The 17,665-nt window shown below is 39.9% G+C and overlaps 1 protein-coding gene across 4 annotated transcripts in view; it reads left to right on the forward strand.

The window, feature by feature from the left end:
• The window catches only part of LOC132336690 (uncharacterized), a 137,595-nt gene that overhangs the window by 94,524 nt on the left and 25,406 nt on the right, over positions 1 to 17,665 (forward strand). For all 4 annotated transcript variants that reach the window (XR_009488922.1, XR_009488923.1, XM_059864460.1 and 1 more), the window contains exon 2: positions 15,951 to 15,999. Coding sequence is in view for 2 of the 4 variants with exons in the window: in XM_059864460.1 (XP_059720443.1) it covers positions 15,951 to 15,999 (49 nt within the window). In the remaining 2 variants the exon portion in view is untranslated. The remainder of the gene's footprint in view (positions 1 to 15,950; positions 16,000 to 17,665) is intronic.

Here is a 17,665-nt window from a genome sequence, read left to right on the forward strand (position 1 = left end):
AGGTGGTGAGGCCCTGTTACAGGTTGCCTGGAGCAGCTGTGGCTGCTTCATCCCTGAAAGTGCCCAAGGCCAGATTGGATGGGGCTTGGAGCAGCCTGAGATAGTGGAAGGTGTTGCTGCCTGTGACAGAGGGTGAAATGAGATGGGCTTTAAGATCCTTCCATTCCATGACTCTATGATGATTCTATGAATACACACGTGTGTATGTATAAATTTATCATGATTTGAAAGTCACATGTCAGTATATCATCAGACAAAGGCAGATTCTGAACACCTCCTATGAATCAACACAAGGAATCTCAAAGAAGCGTTTTTACTATTTCCAGGTAATTTGCAAAATGTACTGTACAATGAATGCAGGCAAAAAGGTTTTGGCTTTTTGACTTCATTATTCTCCATCTGTATCTCCTGCATCTATTTCAAATACTTGCTGAATAAGCTTCTCACTGTAATAATTAATAAGAAGAGAAATGTTCAAAAATTCCTTATCACCCCTGTATTTTCATTAGATACTCATGTTGTTCACCTGTCTCTCCTCCAGCTGTCACATTTGAGTGTGCTATTCTTGGACAGTAAATGCTTCTGGGGCAGATAAAAGGAGGTACAGCTATACACCCAGTCCCACAGGCAGGAAATTTTATTCCCTCTTGTTCCCAGTAGCAGGGAGTGCTCAGTTACCTCATTATGCTCCTTCAGCTCTCTGCCTGACTGTTCTCTCTGCTTTGGTACCTCCAAGTACTTGGTAATGCCTAGTACCAGCTGACAGATGGCCTTGTCACTGCTGTCCTTCCCACTGCCAGCTTCTGTGGTTTGATAGTGAATGTGACCAATGTCATGTTATTTGTTTTACAGCAATTTGGATCGTGAAAGTTATTACACATGAATGTGCCTCAGGTTTGGTTTTAGTTCATGATAATTTTTATCTATGAAATTATGAGCAACATGAGAAACATTCTCTCAGCCCCCTCATGAGAGGCACAAACACAGTCTGAAGGTTTGCATTCACTGTCCCTTCCCCTCACAAACTTGGTAGTTTCCCACCAGCTGCCTTGGGGCCTCAGGAGCCTCCCGTGACATTTGAATTAGGCTCTGCAATAATAGTATTGACTCAAGTGTCTTCCTGGTCAAAGCAGCAAGGCTGTCCTGTTCTCTAAATAATTTATCATCATGTTGTTATTATCTTACATTTTAGACCCTTCCGATGTCAAGTGGATTTGTTTTTCACTTGCATATGAGACACACCAGGCCTCTTCTTTATCTGTCAGATGCTTTTTCCTCTGTGCCATGTTCACCTTCCTGTGGAGGTAGCTGGGATCATGCTGCCATCTCATGGCAGGCCACAGTTTAATTAGAAATGACAAACAGCACAGGACAAATTAGTTTGGATATGTAAGAAGATAAGTAAAACCAGTAGCAATTCATCCTGTGTTTTAAAGCTAAGAACATTCCCTGCTTTCCATGTAAGAGTTAATGAGGCTATAAGGTGCAGAACTGTGGCTGAACCTACTGTATATCCTTCCATATGTACAATTTTTTGTGCTTTTTAAAAAATAAAGGACCTTGCCTACCCAGTATTAATATTAAAGACATCTGGAATACTGCAGCAAATCCCACTGAACATTGCTATCAGTACAGCTTACTCCCCAGGAAAATATCTTTCTCTGCTTCCAGCACCAGATATAAGTATACATGGTGGAGGAAACCATAAATATATTAGGGTGACTGGACATTTTTTTCTTTCTCTTCTCAGGGTAGATAACCCTGTGTCTTTCAATTCTTATTTAAGAATTCTCAGTCTGTAAGTCTGTTCAACCATCTGACATTTTAGTGTTCAGCTGGGATTTCATCCTGAGCCCAGCTCTGTGATATCCACCTGCCATTGTGATAGATTACTCCTAAAAATCGCGACGCGTCTGAGTCTTCAGTCATCATCAAGGGTATTTTGGCACAGGACCTGAGGGGGGAAAAGCTGTTTTTATAGTTTGTGTTTTGTTTTTGAGATGTTTATTTCAAGGTGGTGATTTGGCCAGGTGTTCCTAATGGCACTGCTCAGCAAATCTAGAATTTGGGGCATCAGGGTCCTTTCAGCAGCAGCCACAGCTGGTATGGATGGGTTGGTAGCAGCCCTGGAAAATGTCTACCCAGCTCCCTTCTGCTTTGGGGATGTGGTGAGAGCCATAGGGGAGCTCCTTCTGCTTTTTCAATCTTACCTTTGTGGGACTTTGATCACCCAAAATCTTGACCACTTATTGGGCTCCCAGATAGCAAGTGACAGGACGAGAGGAAATGGCCTCAAGTTGTGCCATGGCAGGTTTAGACTGGATGTTAGGAAAACACTTTTATGGGAAAGGTTTGTAAAGCATTGTAACAGGCTGGACAGGGAAGTGGGGGAGTTCACCACCCCTGGAAATGTTCAAAAACCATGTGGATATGGCACTTTGAGGACATGGTTTGGTGGGGAATATGGTCATGGTGCTGGATTGATGGTTGGACTTGATCTTAAAGGACTCTTCCAACCTCTGTGATTGTATAATCTGTAGTGTGCATCTACTGATCCCAGAAAGGGGAAATAATAACTTGTGTTTCACTGTAGTAATTTTTATGTATTTGTTAGGTACAGTGCACATTCTTCTTAAGGAGTTAATGGATGGAGTTTGAAATATTAAAATGACAAATTAGCAACTTAAAAACCTTCTTAACCTTCTTGCAGTTTAAAGACTGAATGTATTGGCCAGCTGTGTTTCTGATGTGGAAAAAAACCTTGGTGTACTCTTTCAGTAAATATTTTACCCTTCTTCGGAATAAAAATTTAGCCTCTGATATGTTTGCAGGCAAGAGCATATTATCTGAAAAGGGGGTTTACTTTGTTAACTCCAGCTTATAAAATGGCCTTACTACGGCCATGGCCATTCAGTGAACAAATGTGAAGAACTTCTAGTCTCCCAATTCACACATCTGTGCAGTTTTTTGTGTGCTGTTTTAGTGTAATGAGCAGGAGAAAAGTTAATTTCACATAATTCTTTTCTTCTCCTATCTTCATGCTTTGAAAATTTGTTTGGGCTGATTCAGGTCCTTTACACGCAGCAAAGAGACCTGGATGTCACTCCCCGAGGAGCTTTCTGAGCTGGATGCCTCTGTGGAGATCAATGCTTGGCAGGCTGACATCACATTACTGAGTCAAATCCATGAAATAATTTTTAAACCCACTTTAAGTCTAAAAGGCACAGTTTTTTCTTTTACCTAAACACCAACTCTTTCAAAATCCAAGACTCTACCACCTGTTCATAAATGACTGGTGGGAATTGATTTTTATTTTCCATATTTAACATCCCACCACCCAGTCAACTGGACTACAACCACTGGCATTACAAAAGCAAAACACAACCCAAATGCTGACTAAGCATTTGGTGCTCTTGATTTCTTACAAAACACTCACAGTAAAGCCTTGGGTGCTCTTGACTTCTTCCAAAACACTCACAGTAAAAATACCAACCCCTTTTCTACCTCCCTCAAAATGAAAAACAAAAGTTACAGCTCTGAAAGCTTGCAGATGAACTTGTATGTGTTTGGTATCTGTAGTTGTTCTCATTACTGCTTTATTTGCTTTGCTTTTGTCAGAAGTTTGTGTCTTTTTAGTTGTCCAGTAACTCTTCTGTTTCCAGAAAAACTCAGAGAAAACAACAATGTTATTAAAAATAAGAATGAAATTTTTGGTGATCAAAGTGAGTGAGCAGTTGCAAACTACAACAATAAGCAAAACAATGAATCCTGGTTTTGGATGTTCTTGACTTAGGAGCCTGGTGACATTAACGCTCTGGAGTGGCTACCTAGAACAGAGGCTAGATAGAGTTAAGAGAATAAAGTAGGTCTTTATTAAAGGCCTTCAATAGGTGCACCTTGGGCAGTGGAGGAGCCTTGCAGAGGCCACACTCAAGATGGATGAGGGTCATGAGTTCTTCAGACAATTATAAGTTTGGTTTATCTGCACATCAGGGGTGAATCCTCCAATTACTGCTTCGGGTAAAGAAGTCATATTCCCCCAGTTTGCTCTGCTCCCCACCCCCCATGCCTATTCACTTTTGTTTTTACTTTTCGGGGGCTGAGGCAGAGGGTGTCCTTGGATCTCAGGCCTGGAAGGATTGTTTTATTTGACCAAAATGTGAAGAGAGCTTACTAACACTCTAAATGGAGTTCAGAGTTATACACTAATGCAGTACAGGATCTGAAAAATATAAAAGCTAAAAACTTAGAGCATCAACATGATATCTGTCAATCTAGGATTGACCAATACAGTCTTTTTCCTCACATTTCTGTTGTCCTTTTGTTCAATACGATATTCTTCCTTCCCTCCATGTTCATATTTTTACTCCCAGTCTGGCACTATGTAACTCAAAAGTGATAAATGAGCTTTACACTCCCCTTTCTTGTGCAGAACATCATAAATGGCATTTTCTGATTGCACATGCATGATTTTTATCATCTTTCAATGACTGCTTAGAGGTCACAATGACATAATTTCATGCAGAGTGGACTTGGTGTAAACAGTGATTGTTCTAAATAGCTTTTCCTTACCACAAGCCTCTTTTTATCAATTTTAGGGGATCACACTCTCACAGTCATTCAAATAGACTGTTTCTGCAACTTCACTTGCTCTTTTTATACTTCCTACAACAAAAATTGTAAGAGGGTTTTCATTCTAGCTGAAGAGAGGAGAATGGATTGTGGATGGTTGTTCCCCCAGGATGCTGCCTTATGAATAAAAGATTGAGGTGCATTTCCATATGATACTTTGTCTTTTTGTTAGATACTTAAAAAGAAAATCCATTCAAACTCTGATAGACTGAATGAGAATGAAGATGTTGGCATTTCCAGTCCAGCTGGAGGGCTGAGGAGCAGCAGTTGTTAATGGCTTTGCTGTCAGGGTTGCTGGCTCTGCTGTATCTTCACCCTGGCCTGGTGCTGTAATTGTGGGTTAGACGTGGGAGATCAGAGATTGCAGCAGACTCATGGCCTTTATTGCTGCACGATTATCCACAGCGATTCAGCAGGTTCTGGGAAGACCTGTACATCAATCCTTTTAATAGACACCAGCTCTTTCTCCAAATCTCTGCTTGGCCTCACTGAAAAAAATAAAAAAGAGAATAAATTAGTACTAGGAAGCTTTTTTTCTGCTGAGCCATTTTGGAACTAGATTGCCCTGCACGTGGATCACAGTGTTGTTAGGATAACTCCAAGATTTCTTTCAATGACTGACATCAGTGAAATATTCCAGATAGCAGGAATGGTGCCATGGCAGTGGGACAGTGCACACTGGCACTGCTCTTCACTCCAGTTCCTTCATAATTATGTTGTTACACCCTCATGTTGTTGACCCAAACATAAACTGGCTCAGAACCCTTTACTCATCCAATGTATAAACTTTCTAATCTGTTTTTATTAAATGAGATTTCAAGAATTTAGTGAGGTAGAGGCTCTCAGGGCCTCTGGGATCTGGAAGCTAAAGCTCCATGGAAAAGTGTTACAACAAATTTTAAAAAAGGAAGACAGATGTAATTTCCTTGTGTAACACTTTTATAAGGAATATAATCCATCCTATTAGAACACAAAGCTTTTAAGAGTTCTGAAGCAGAACATAACATTTGAAAAAATTGCATAAATGCTGTCATTATTATATCCCTGACACTTTCAGTTTCTTTGTGTGGGAAGGACTATACAGAAATAAATGGAGTACAATTCAGTTTACTTTTTTCCACTCTTTGGGGACTGTTTTGTTCTGCTTAGAAAATGGATGTGTAACAGAATTACAGAAATGAATACAGGCCAAGGTGTGGGGTATTGTAAAAATGTGGGGAAAATGGGAGCTTGTTTTAAATACTGTTTTTATTCACAGGACTGATTATTTCCTCTTTCTAAAACAGTGTATTTTGCTTTGTGAGCAATTCTGATCACTGATGTTATGTCTGGGGAAGACTTTTCTTTCATAGAGGTAAGGAACATGCTGTGAACAAAGCTGTCACGAGAGGTTTTTTCATGTGTAATAATAATTCTGAAAAACAGGGATGTGCAGATCTCTCCACCCCTCTTCTTTATTAAAAAAAAAAAAAAAAAAAATTAGTTGGAGTCCTGGATGTAGGGTTAGGGTTACACATGGTAAACAAGAGAGATTGACCTGATGGCAGTCACTGACCAAACTCTTACTGATTCCATCATGGTAATAATTACAACTGAGATGTTACTTTCCTGCTGAACTTGGTTGGATTTCTTTTGATGTTTTGAGAACTGATTTGTGTGTTCTCGAGCATGTACCAGAGCACAAGAAACTGAAGTGTGCTGTAGCTGAAAATCACCTTCCCTAAACAGAGGATGGAAAGATATTAGTGAATGAGACAAATTTTAAAATTCTCTGAAGTATTAAATAAAAGAGTTGGGAAGTTGACCAAAAAAAAAAAAAAAAGGCTGAGATGGTAGGGGTCTTCTCCTTCACCTTCCCTCAGTGAAGCCAACTGGTTTTGTAGAGTCAGCCCCTTGCTGTGGGCCAGGATGGAGCAAGATAGGATTGCAGAACAGCTTTTAGGTGCACTGACATCAAGGCAAATAATGCTTTGACAATTTTTCAAGACTCTGACTATCACACAAAGTATCATTTTTCCTGGAGCTGTGTAGTGGGATGAGCTCAGTGTAGCTGCTCTCAGAAACCTGAGCCTTTCCAGTGCCTGACCTCACTTCTGTTAACACTTCTCTGTGTCAGAGTTTGTCCTTGCAATTATCACATTTTCAAGCTTACATCCCTAATGTCTTTTTTGTTAAATTTATTGAAAGAAATAATCAATCCGTTAATCTTGTTCTCCTTTTTCAGTTGTTTAGCTAATTTATATTTTAAAGAGTGAAAAATAATTCTTTACTTGTAGTGGACCAGTGATCCCAGTGTGGGTTGGTAATGAAATTATCTGTGTGGCTGTGGCTAGGGCAAGAGAGCCAAATGGGTAAATTTGCAAAATTTCACTGAATTCTTAACTCAGTACCCAATTTACCACAAATAAAGCATTTGCCCTGTGTAAGTATTTACTTGGCAGTGTTTAGTCATCCCCAGTGGGGTTTTCTCAGTTTCATGCAGCCCTCTCTGGGAAAATCTAGCAAGGTACTGCCATACATTTTAAGGCTGTGAAGTCTTCAACTCTTCCCTTTTAATCCGCTTTTCCCTGTAAGAACAAAAGCTTGCAGTATTTCTTCTCTTTACCTTTAAAGGAAAAAATGCTGATACATATGTATTGGGAATCAGTTATCCACCAACTTTTGCTGATGGTGCAATTTACCAATTGGCAAAAATTAGTCCTAAATTTTCTGTTTCCCCTGACACTGCTCTCCTATAAATTTTGGTCATAAATTCTGAATAAACACTACTTAAATCCCCCTGATAATAAGAGGGATTAATAGCAGCAAACCCCAAATTACTGTTATGTGCCTTATAAATTAACACAAAGGTGATAGATAGCTGAAAACTGCTTATTTGTGCACTGGGGCTGGTTCTCCACTGTTTAACAACTTACCCTGCCATATATATTAGTAAAGTACTGTAATGTAAACCTGAATTGTCTATTCTCCAGCAGTACAATTTCTTAATTAATATCAGGACCCCACTGTGTGGATGCTTCACGGGGAGCAGCCCAAATGATGAAGAACTTCAGCTGAATTTAAAAAGAGTTATAAGCAGAGACTTGAAGAATTATTTCATCAAAACCACATGTCAGATCAGTAACAGAGTTGTGGGAAAAGTCTGTTCACTGCCCCCTGTAATGGAGGCTCAAGGCATAAAATTTTGTAATATTTGGGCTTTTGGAAAGAGCTGCTTATGGTCATATATCGAAAGTATTAAAATTTCTCCAGGAATGAGCTTCTACATATCTGTCTGTTTTAGAGGAGTCTCTCAGAACTGGGTACAGTTGAGTAATGCTTGGTCAATCTTCACTCTCAATCTCTGTCAGACATTCATTTCACTGAGGAGCTAATTCAGGCATTCTTTAGTCAGATCATCAAGTGCCCTCATTCCATCCAGAAAATAATTTAGGAAGGTGGGTTGTTTTAAGTGATATGTGATAGTCAAAGACTTTCTCCAAAATACTTTTTTTTAATGAATGCAGCATTCTCTAAATGCCAAGCTTTTTTTTTTTCTTATTTGACCAAGTAGTCAGAAACTTTGCAACTTTACTTCTGAAGACAACAGTGCATTATTCAAATATTGCCTTTATTAGTAAACCAACAAAGACCTAAAAATGTTTCTCTGAATTAAATACTTTGAGGAATGATTCTCCACTACAAACATCTTCTATGATATGCTGGGTTGAAGAAAGATAATGTAGAGGAAAATAATTTTCCAATGTAGTTGCCTATGTGGGTTCCTCTCCTGCCAATTTAATGATATCCTTGGTCATATTTTCAGCTGATAAAAATTTTGCATTGCTAATGGAATGTGGACTTGCTGCCTTAAGAAGTAGCAAGCCCAAATTTCTAGCTTCTAAAGCCTTGTGGCCACCTTAATGAAAATGTGCTAGCAGCTGCCATCCCCAGAGTGTCCATGAGAAAGATTCCTCTCTGTTTGCCTCTTGGGAACAAAATTCATGTGCACTTCTCTGAGCTGAGTTAGTAAAGCTCAACAGGTCTACTCTTACAAAGAACTCTGGAGTCTCTGACACACTGTTCTCTTCTGCTATTCTCTCTTCCTGTTTATAAATAACTGTCTTTAATAATACTCTGAATTCATTATATGTACATTCATGAGTACATGATATGTACTCCCTGGGGGTCAGTTTTTCCATCTGAGCCTCGCATGTCTGAAAAAGTTACCCTAGTTACTGGTGTAGAGTAATTTTGTTTGGGCTGGTGAAGAGAATTTGGTCTGCTCTAGTTTGTGGTTCGATTTCTGGAAGTGATGAACATTTTATTGAGTCTAAATGGAAACATCACTATTGATTTTGGAGGGAGCATGTCAGATGAGGGTGAGCATTTGGGAATATTCCTCTGTCTCCTCCCAGACAATCTGGTATTTCATTTTCCTTGCCTGAGAGAGGTCGTGTGACATGACATTTCTGCACCATGTCAGAGCACCCTGCAATCACTCATTTGCCTCAACAAGCTTCTGTTTGAAACCCCCTTTCTTTCTTTACTTTCTTAGGCATAACAAAGGCACAGGATGATGATTTCTTTGTCAATCTGTTACTTGTAGCAGCATTTCATTGAAAGCAGGTTTTCCAGATGCAGGCTGAAATCATTGCAGCATGCTTCTTCCCTAAAGACTGGCTCCAAAAGTGACATTAGTCCAGGATATTTTTTTCCTATGATACCTTCCCACTTCTAAAAAGGAAAGCTTGCAGATCACTGCAGAAAATTGCATTCCTTTAAAATATCTGGAGTGGATGTCACATTTGAAATAACATCTGCATTATATTTAGTATCTCTTTAAGCACTTCTTTTTTTCTCTAAATTGAAGTCTTGGTGCTAGATCATTTCCTATAGTTGAAAGGAAGCATTGGATTCTCTGGTTTCTGTGGTGATTACATAAAAAATATTTGCATGAAGGACTTTCTGTTCTGTATTAGAGCATGAAGTTACACGAGATGTCATGCACCAACAATTGTTTTTTCTACTAAAACATGACTCTAAAGGCTTGATAACACTGGATATGGGTCTTGGCTTGATATTTTGAAACAAGTGTGAAGTCTTCAGTTGCTGTATGAAAACTGATTCTCCATGGAGTGTTTTTCTTTCAGTCAGGAATGCAAATTCATTCCTGAAACCCTTCCTCTGCAAGAGGTTTACAATCAATGAGCTCATGGGCTCTTTGAATGAGGCAGAGCTGCACACAAGGAAATTGTTGAGTTGGGCCCAGACTAATTGTGAGCATTCACTGCACAGAAGCCTGCTGTCTGCAAAGAGCACCCCAGACTCTTGGATTTCTCTCTCTGTAATCTGCTGCATTCTGTTGAAACAGCTTCCATCCTCCTCTTCCTAACACTCTGGGATAGGGACAGTTTTTGGGTGTTTTTTGGGTTTTTTTGCTCAGCTACCATGGTGTTCCTGTTCTCCTCTTTTGGGACACGGCGTGGCACACCAGAACACTGTCATGGTAAAAGAACTGGAAGTTTTGAACAGGCAGACAAAGAGCTTTGCTTTTTTTCCTTTTGGCTCTGTCCGTGTTACATCACAAAATGTGTGTCCAGTGGCAAGGACTCAGGAATGGCTCTTCTGTGAGTTCAGAGTCTCTTGTGTTGCCTTGGGCTGAGCTGAAATAATCAAACACCAAAACAGCCTCAGCTGCATCAGGCAGTGTAGTAGTTCCAACGTATAGGATGACAGATTCCAGCTTCCCCCTTGCTGTGGAGAAGGACACACAGTTATTCGGTGTCTTCCATAAGAGACTCTCTCGCATTCTGGTTAATTGCCATAAAGACAGAAGGTAGAAGAATATGTTCTATTACTTCACAGTTTGGGTCATTGTTTTGTCTGGAGTGTGTGTGCTGCTTCTCTACTTCTGATCTAAGTGGCTCTGATACAGCTTTTTTAATGTATTTTTTTGTTTTGGTGCTGTAGAAATAGCAGGACTCTTCTGGTTATGGGAGATCCCAGGAATATAGAGACTGTTTTGCTATACAAGAAGTACTCTCAGATATAATTTTACACCCTTTAATGCATGTCTGTCTGTGAATTTATTCTGAGGGATCACTTCTCCACTCTTACGTGACACACTCTGGGTGAATGGCTTTGGTTTCAGCTGGAGTTGAGTAGGGTTTTTTCTGTTCTTCTATATTGAATACTTACAGTCATGTAAAGTTGGTTTGGTTTACATACAGGAATATTTTAAAATATTTAAATCTTCAAACTTTGGAAAAATTTTTTTTCTGTAAATTCATATACAATGACCTGAAATATTTTTCTACTGCATAGAAAGAAGGTAACAAGATGTAATTATGTATAGCTGAGCTGAGAATAGTTTTCTCATTGTCTGTTGTGCTAAAAATGTGAATTCCTTTTCCCCTTGTCTCCCTTCTCATTTTTTTATTTCTTGAATAAACTATTTTTATTATCTTTTTAAGCTTTTTATCTAATCCTATTCAGTGGCATTACTGAGCCCATTGCCTACTCCCTTCTAGGATTTTTTTTCCCTGAAGTCTTTTATTAATGCAGAACATACATATATTCTTTCATGCCTTCCCTTGGGTTGCATTTTTTTCTTGCTGTCCCCTTTTCCTCATCTCGCACTACTTGTGATAAATACCAATTTTTTTTGCATTCTGTTTGTGGATCCTGGCCTTCACAAAAGGCAAAGATACCCATTTGACATCATAAAGAGGATGTCTGTGTTTAAGCATTGAGGGTTTCATTTAGCAAATACTGAGAGTGCTTGCGGTCTCCAGCAATTCCACACTGGAATATAGGTGTTCACTTCTGCAAATTTGGTCTCATTTTCTGTGTTTCTATCTGATTATAAACTGATAGTGAATGCAGGACTTTGCTGGATGAATATATTAATCATTTAATCATTGCACAAGTCTCCAAACTTGAAAATACCAAATAAAACAAACAGATGAAAACTTGCATCCTTCTGCGCATTTTGTTTCCATGGGTCAGGAATGAGTCCTATGAAAATAAATGCCACCATTTATTTTTAAGTGAATGGATGTGGGCTGTGGATACCATGATCACAGTCAGTCTTTCTATAATTAACAATGTTACTTTCTTCTCACAAAGAAATGAGGCAACTTTTTGTATTAGGGAAATCCAGCATTTGTTTTCTGGGACTGCTGTTGGTGTCAAGTAGGTAGAATTTATCTGGCTATAAACACAGGGCTGCTATGCCCTTGGAGTGGAAGTTGATTAAATCTCAGTCATGTAATTTGTTGACAGGAATCATAATCACCCAGCCCTGGACTTCAGTAACACAGCTGCAATTCCTTTGTAAGATTTTTTAAAATTAATATTTCACTTTTAGCTGCGTTTGTCCTCTATTTATTTTTTTTTTATCCTGAAGTCACAGATTTCTGACCTTGCTCCAGCAATAGAGTCCAGCATAGACTGGGCTTTGAGCATATCAATGGAATTTGATGAGATACCAGTGTGTACTCACCAGCCCTCAGAGCAAGAGAAGATTTTTTCTTGCAATAGAGTAATTTCCACTGTTACATTCTTGGCCATAAAAAGGCCAAGACTCTGATAAATGTAAATACCATAATAGATATCAGCAGATGTCTGGGAGTTAGAAGGCACAGAGAACTGGGATATCACCATTCAATCTTCAGTTTTATTCCTGCTGAAATGTTCTTTGTCTGCACTGAGCATTTACTGTGGCAATCTCTGCAGTTGAGCACTGCCAAAACCCTTTGTTCTCCTCTGCTGTGGCAGACGGAGCAGAGGTAAGGAGCCTTCCTGAAGAAGTGTCCTGAGAAGGACAGCTCAGAGGCACAGGCACTTCCTGCGCTCAGCCCAGCCGTGATCCTGGCTCGTCCTTCATTAGGGGCAGGGCGCTCTGTGAAGGGCGCCAGGGACAAGCCCTGCAGGGAGGCTGGGGAAGCAGGGGTTAATAGAGGGGTAGTGATGGGCAGGTCAGGATACAGGAACCAATGGGAAGAGGTTATGGGGGTGGAGCAGAGGGGATAGGCCAATGGGATGCAAGGGATTAATGTAAAACAACAAAAGATGCTGGGGGTGATCGACTCGCTATAAGCGCAATGGTCATGGCTTAGGCATCAGCCCTACAGGGGAGTCCAACAAGCTCTTAGGCTCGTTCTCTGGCCCCCACACTCCTCCTTCTCAGTGCTCATGTTCTCCTCCCAGACCTGTGCATTTCCTGAGCAAAGTGATTAATTATGTCAGTAATAACACATCTGAGGCATTTTCTTCCTCAGCCTCGTAGGTGGCTCTCAGGTGATGCTCCCAATCTGCATATGGGTTTTGCTCAATCAAATGAAAGCACTTTATTTGTTTCTGAAATGACAGGTAGTAACTGTAAATCTGTCAAAACACCTTTTTTCTTTTTTTCCCACTATTAATGATACCTGGATTGATGAAATACTTGTTTTGTGTATTTCTAACTTTGTAAATGCATTAGCAATTGAGGTTTTTACATCAGATTCCCCCCCTGTCATACACTTCATTAATTCCCCACATCACGTTCTTTCCAGCTTTATTCTAAATTGCTGTATCATTTACTCAGATAGGTTCAGTTGTCACAGAAGCTCTGTGAGGTATCTGGTCTTTTCTCACCCTTTGGCAGCACAGTTTTGATTTTTAAATAACAGCTTCTTTTTTCTCCTCTATTCTCTGTCTCCTCGTCTGATAGATCAGCTTGAACAAGTTGTCATGAAGTGAACAGGTATATATTCCTACTGAGACATGTGGAGATGTAGAGCAGGCTCCAGTCTGAGACTATCTAGTAGTGGCTTCTGGGGTCAAGTAGTGAGGGGGAAAAAGAATTTGCAAGCACATGGAATTTACAAAATTAATTTTCCCTGGTCCATTCCTTTATCTGTTTAACCTGTTCTCTACAGTTATTAAAACAACGATATTTTTATCTGTTACAGAAAAGGAATCTTGTAAATATTTGAGCAAATAGGATTACATGAAGATTTAAATAGCCATCTTTCTGGGCTTTCTGATTTTCAGTCTTCATGTTTCAAAAGGTTTTCCATCTGTTAAGCTCTGCTTCAGAAAAGCACTTAAGCACATACTTAAATCCATCAGTACAAGGTAGACCTATAAATCTGGATTTAACTAGATGCATATTTCTAAATCAAGGCATTAAGCTCTTTGCTCAACATGCAGAAAATTCCATTTTTTAATCACAGTGCCAGTATGTTTCCCTGCTAAAATGCGCCACCATATATGAATATTTATTGTTGAAGGAGCTGTAGTGCAGATGGGAAGGTATGTTTTCTTCATGGAAGACATCAATTTGGAATGTATAACCCAAGTTGATTGGAGGGATGGAGAACCTCTCCTATGAGGAAAGGCTGAGACAATTGGGATTGTTCACCTTGGAAAAGAGATGGCTTTGAGGTGACCTAATTTTGGCCCTTCAGTACTTGCAGGAGCTACAAGATAGGGAGAGACTCTTTACAAGGGCTTGGAGTGTTAGGATGAACACAAATGGCTTCCCACTGGCAGAGGGCAGGGTTAGATGGGACATTGGGGAAGAATTGCTCCATGTGAGGGTGGTGAGGCCCTGGCACAGGGTCCCCAGAGAAGCTGTGGCTGCCCCTGGATCCCTGGAGTGTCCAAGGCCACGGTGGATGGGGCTTGGAGCAGCCTGGGATAGTGGAAGGTGTCCCTGCCCACGGGATGGAGTGGAATGAGCTGGACCTTGAGGTCCCTTCCAACCTAAACCATATCCCTCTATGATATTTGGTGGCTGCAAGAGAAAGACTTGAGGCCTAACCTTACTGTCCTGGAGTTGTGCTTGCTTATATAGGATGAAATGCCCATCATGGCCCAGTTGCTACTGGAATTGAAAGGCGTGGATTGCAGCAGATGCATTGGGAGCCACAAGCAGTCTGGGGGCCACTTTGTGTGTGGTTTTGATCTTGTAACAGGATTAGAGGGAACTGGGAGCTGCTGGACCTAGACCTGAGATTCAACAACCTCATCAATTTTAGGTGGCAATTCTGCCCAGCCCTCCTGTGAGTTACCTGTGTCACACATCATTCTGGGACTACTTCAGACATTCAGCATCTGGCATGAATCAGGTCCTTGCCCCTTTACTCGTGGAATTAGGTACTGTCTGTATGGGGAAGATTTACTGGCTCAGCTGATAGGATCAGGAATTTTGTCTGTTCAAGTCTAATACAAAATAGGGTTGATGTAAGTGCCTTCCCACTGCTCTAACCCAAATAAAACCAAATACATTAAATAGTATTTCCAGATTCATTTTACCACATTTCATAGATAAAAATATTAGAAAAAAAAGGGAGGAGAAATAGAAGCCCTTTATTCCAGAATCATATAATGGTTTTGGTTGGAAGAGACCTTAAGACCTTTTTGTTCCAACTTCTGCCATGGGCTGGGACGCCTTCCACTAGACCAGACTGCTCAGTGACCCATCCAACCCTAAAAAGGGCTTTTAGTTTTTTCTCTTTTTAAATAATGAGTAATTAGCCCAAGAAATTCCTGTGAGCCATGTGTTCCTGTGGACAGATTATTGATATTTTAAAGTAATTTCTGAAATTATTTAATAACTTAATTCCAAAATTTACTCACTAAACTCTGGTATCTACTAAATACTTCTCTGTAAAACATATTTTACTGTGGAACCTTATAAATATTAGAACAAAAGTCTTTGCAGAACAAACAGATCTGAAAGCACAGAAACGCACAACGATTCCTTTCTTGTATCACTCATTCAATACATTATTAACTTGAGCAGAGAGAGCAGCACCATGTCTGTGCCCAAGGAGCAAAAGTCAAAATATTCCCAGAGCAGCACAGAGGAATGTATTTTCCAGGTATTGGTATTGCCTCTATTTGCAATGTGCCTAAATGGAGAAAGCAAATGCATCTATATTCAAATCTGGAATTACACCCAAAAATACACCCTATTTGGTTTTCCTGTGAGGTTGCTGAAAGCTCATGTTATGGCTTAGCAGCTTTATTGGGTGTTTGCAATGTGAGCCTAAGAGGAGTAATCACAAAGCCCCACTGGCCTGGAATGGCAGGGTAGCATGATACTTATTTTTTCATTATGAAAAGGAGAAATTGTTTCTAATAATCCACTGTATGCTCAACTCATTTAGTTGGGTTTTTTTAATTGAGCATGGAGCTCAAAAAAACCAACTGTGTAGCAATTGAATGACACAATTCACTCCTCCAGGTACTTTTATAGGATCAATTAGCACCTAAACAATTTTTTTTTCTTGTTGCATCCTTAACTCAGCTTTTATTGAGCCAATTATGTCTCTACATTTCAGGCTTTTGGAAGCTCTTGCCACAGCAGTGTTCCCAGGGAGGTCAGCAATGGTAAGAAGCTGTTCTTAAGGACTTTTTCCAGTATTTGCATTTTGATGGTTGTTGTGCATGGTATTTATGCTGACTGGGCCTGTCAGCATCCATAGATATTAAACCACCTGTGTCCTTATTTCATTTGTTCTTCACTGGCATTCCTGGAGACCTGTGTAACTAAAAGCACAGGTATTTGCATTAGTACAAAATAAGAGTAGGATTCATTTAAATCAGGTAATGTAATTCTTATTTTGCCTCAGCAGAACCACAATGCAAAACACAAGTCCAGGATCAGCTGAGGCAAGACTCTACTGCTCTAAAGGAAGCTCCTTTTTGCAATGTGGAGGTAGTATTTGATATTAGATTGGTTGGTGTTAATGTGTGAGTAAAACCAACCAAAGCTGGGCTACGAATGACACTCTGATTTTAAAATTCTGACACAGTAACACATATAACCTCTATGTTCTTGATCTCTGAAAGCATCCACTGTATGAATTAGGCTGGAGGGTAAGGCTTGGTGCTACCTTCTGACCTATGTTTCTCTAAAATGTAGTGTTGGTTCTGTTTCTTGGAAACTCTAGTGCATCACTAAGAGATTTAGAAGTTCCCTTAGAGATTACAAGAAATACCAATTTTAGTGGTGACTTAAAGGATCTGCAGGCATGGTTGAGATGGATATTTGGTAAGGCAGTCATTGAGTGGCTGGGGAACTTCAAGGATGTTCTGTAGAGCAATGGTCTGAGTGAAGAAATTATTTAGGGTGAGGAAGTTCAAAACCTGGGATGATCCATGTCCTTGCTGTATATGCTAATAATAAATTCCACTTGAGGTGATCATCAATAATTATGCTAAATGTGAATTTTCCCACTCTTTAGTTGTGTCACACTTCTTTGCCAGATGCCATGTTTAATTATGGATGAGTTAATTATTCCCCAGTCATGACTTACTGTGGCTACTGGTCACTATTTCCACTTGATTGCTGTCAATTCTCAGGATGAAAATGAAAAATTATGCTTCAAATTGGATGGAAAAGAGAAATTCAGTTTAAAATCCAAATCTGGAAGAGCAGCATTCCTTGGTAAACTCCAGAATGGAAAGGCTGGAGAAAAGTTTCACTATCTGTACAACCACCACCTCCCACCATTCTGGTGTGCAGCTGAAACTGCACTAATTATCAAACCCATGAATCCATATTTGTCCACTCTCCGACCTGTTTATCTGGTATCAAACTACTGCATTTTGTCATAAATTATGAATTCCCTGAAACAGAGTCTATGTTTGAGTCAATCCTTACAATGCAGCATCACTGCACTCAAGTGCAGAGACAGTTAGCCAGGATCTGTTCTTCGGCCTCTTTCACCATAACCAGAGTCCCAGTTTTAGACTTCCCTACCTTTGGGAACAGATAAAAATGCTTTTGGAAAGCTGTGTGTAGTAGTTCATGCTAAAATTTTGGTTATGCTCCATTTATTATGCCAATTCCTTCAGCTTTTTTACATATTTATGTCAGCCTTCAGATTGTGGGTTATTCTGGTCTTTCCCTTTTTGCGTCCTGCAGACTTGAGCTGTTTCTTTTGATTTTCCTTTGTGAGGGATCATCGTCAGAATTTGGAAAATGTGGGCAGACATTTGTTGTGTCATCAAAATTTTGCAAGTACAAGACATTTGTCCAGTGAGACTGTTT

The sequence above is a fragment of the Haemorhous mexicanus genome, chromosome 20 (genome assembly GCF_027477595.1).
Source record: "Haemorhous mexicanus isolate bHaeMex1 chromosome 20, bHaeMex1.pri, whole genome shotgun sequence".
In the NCBI taxonomy this organism is placed as follows: domain Eukaryota; kingdom Metazoa; phylum Chordata; class Aves; order Passeriformes; family Fringillidae; genus Haemorhous; species Haemorhous mexicanus.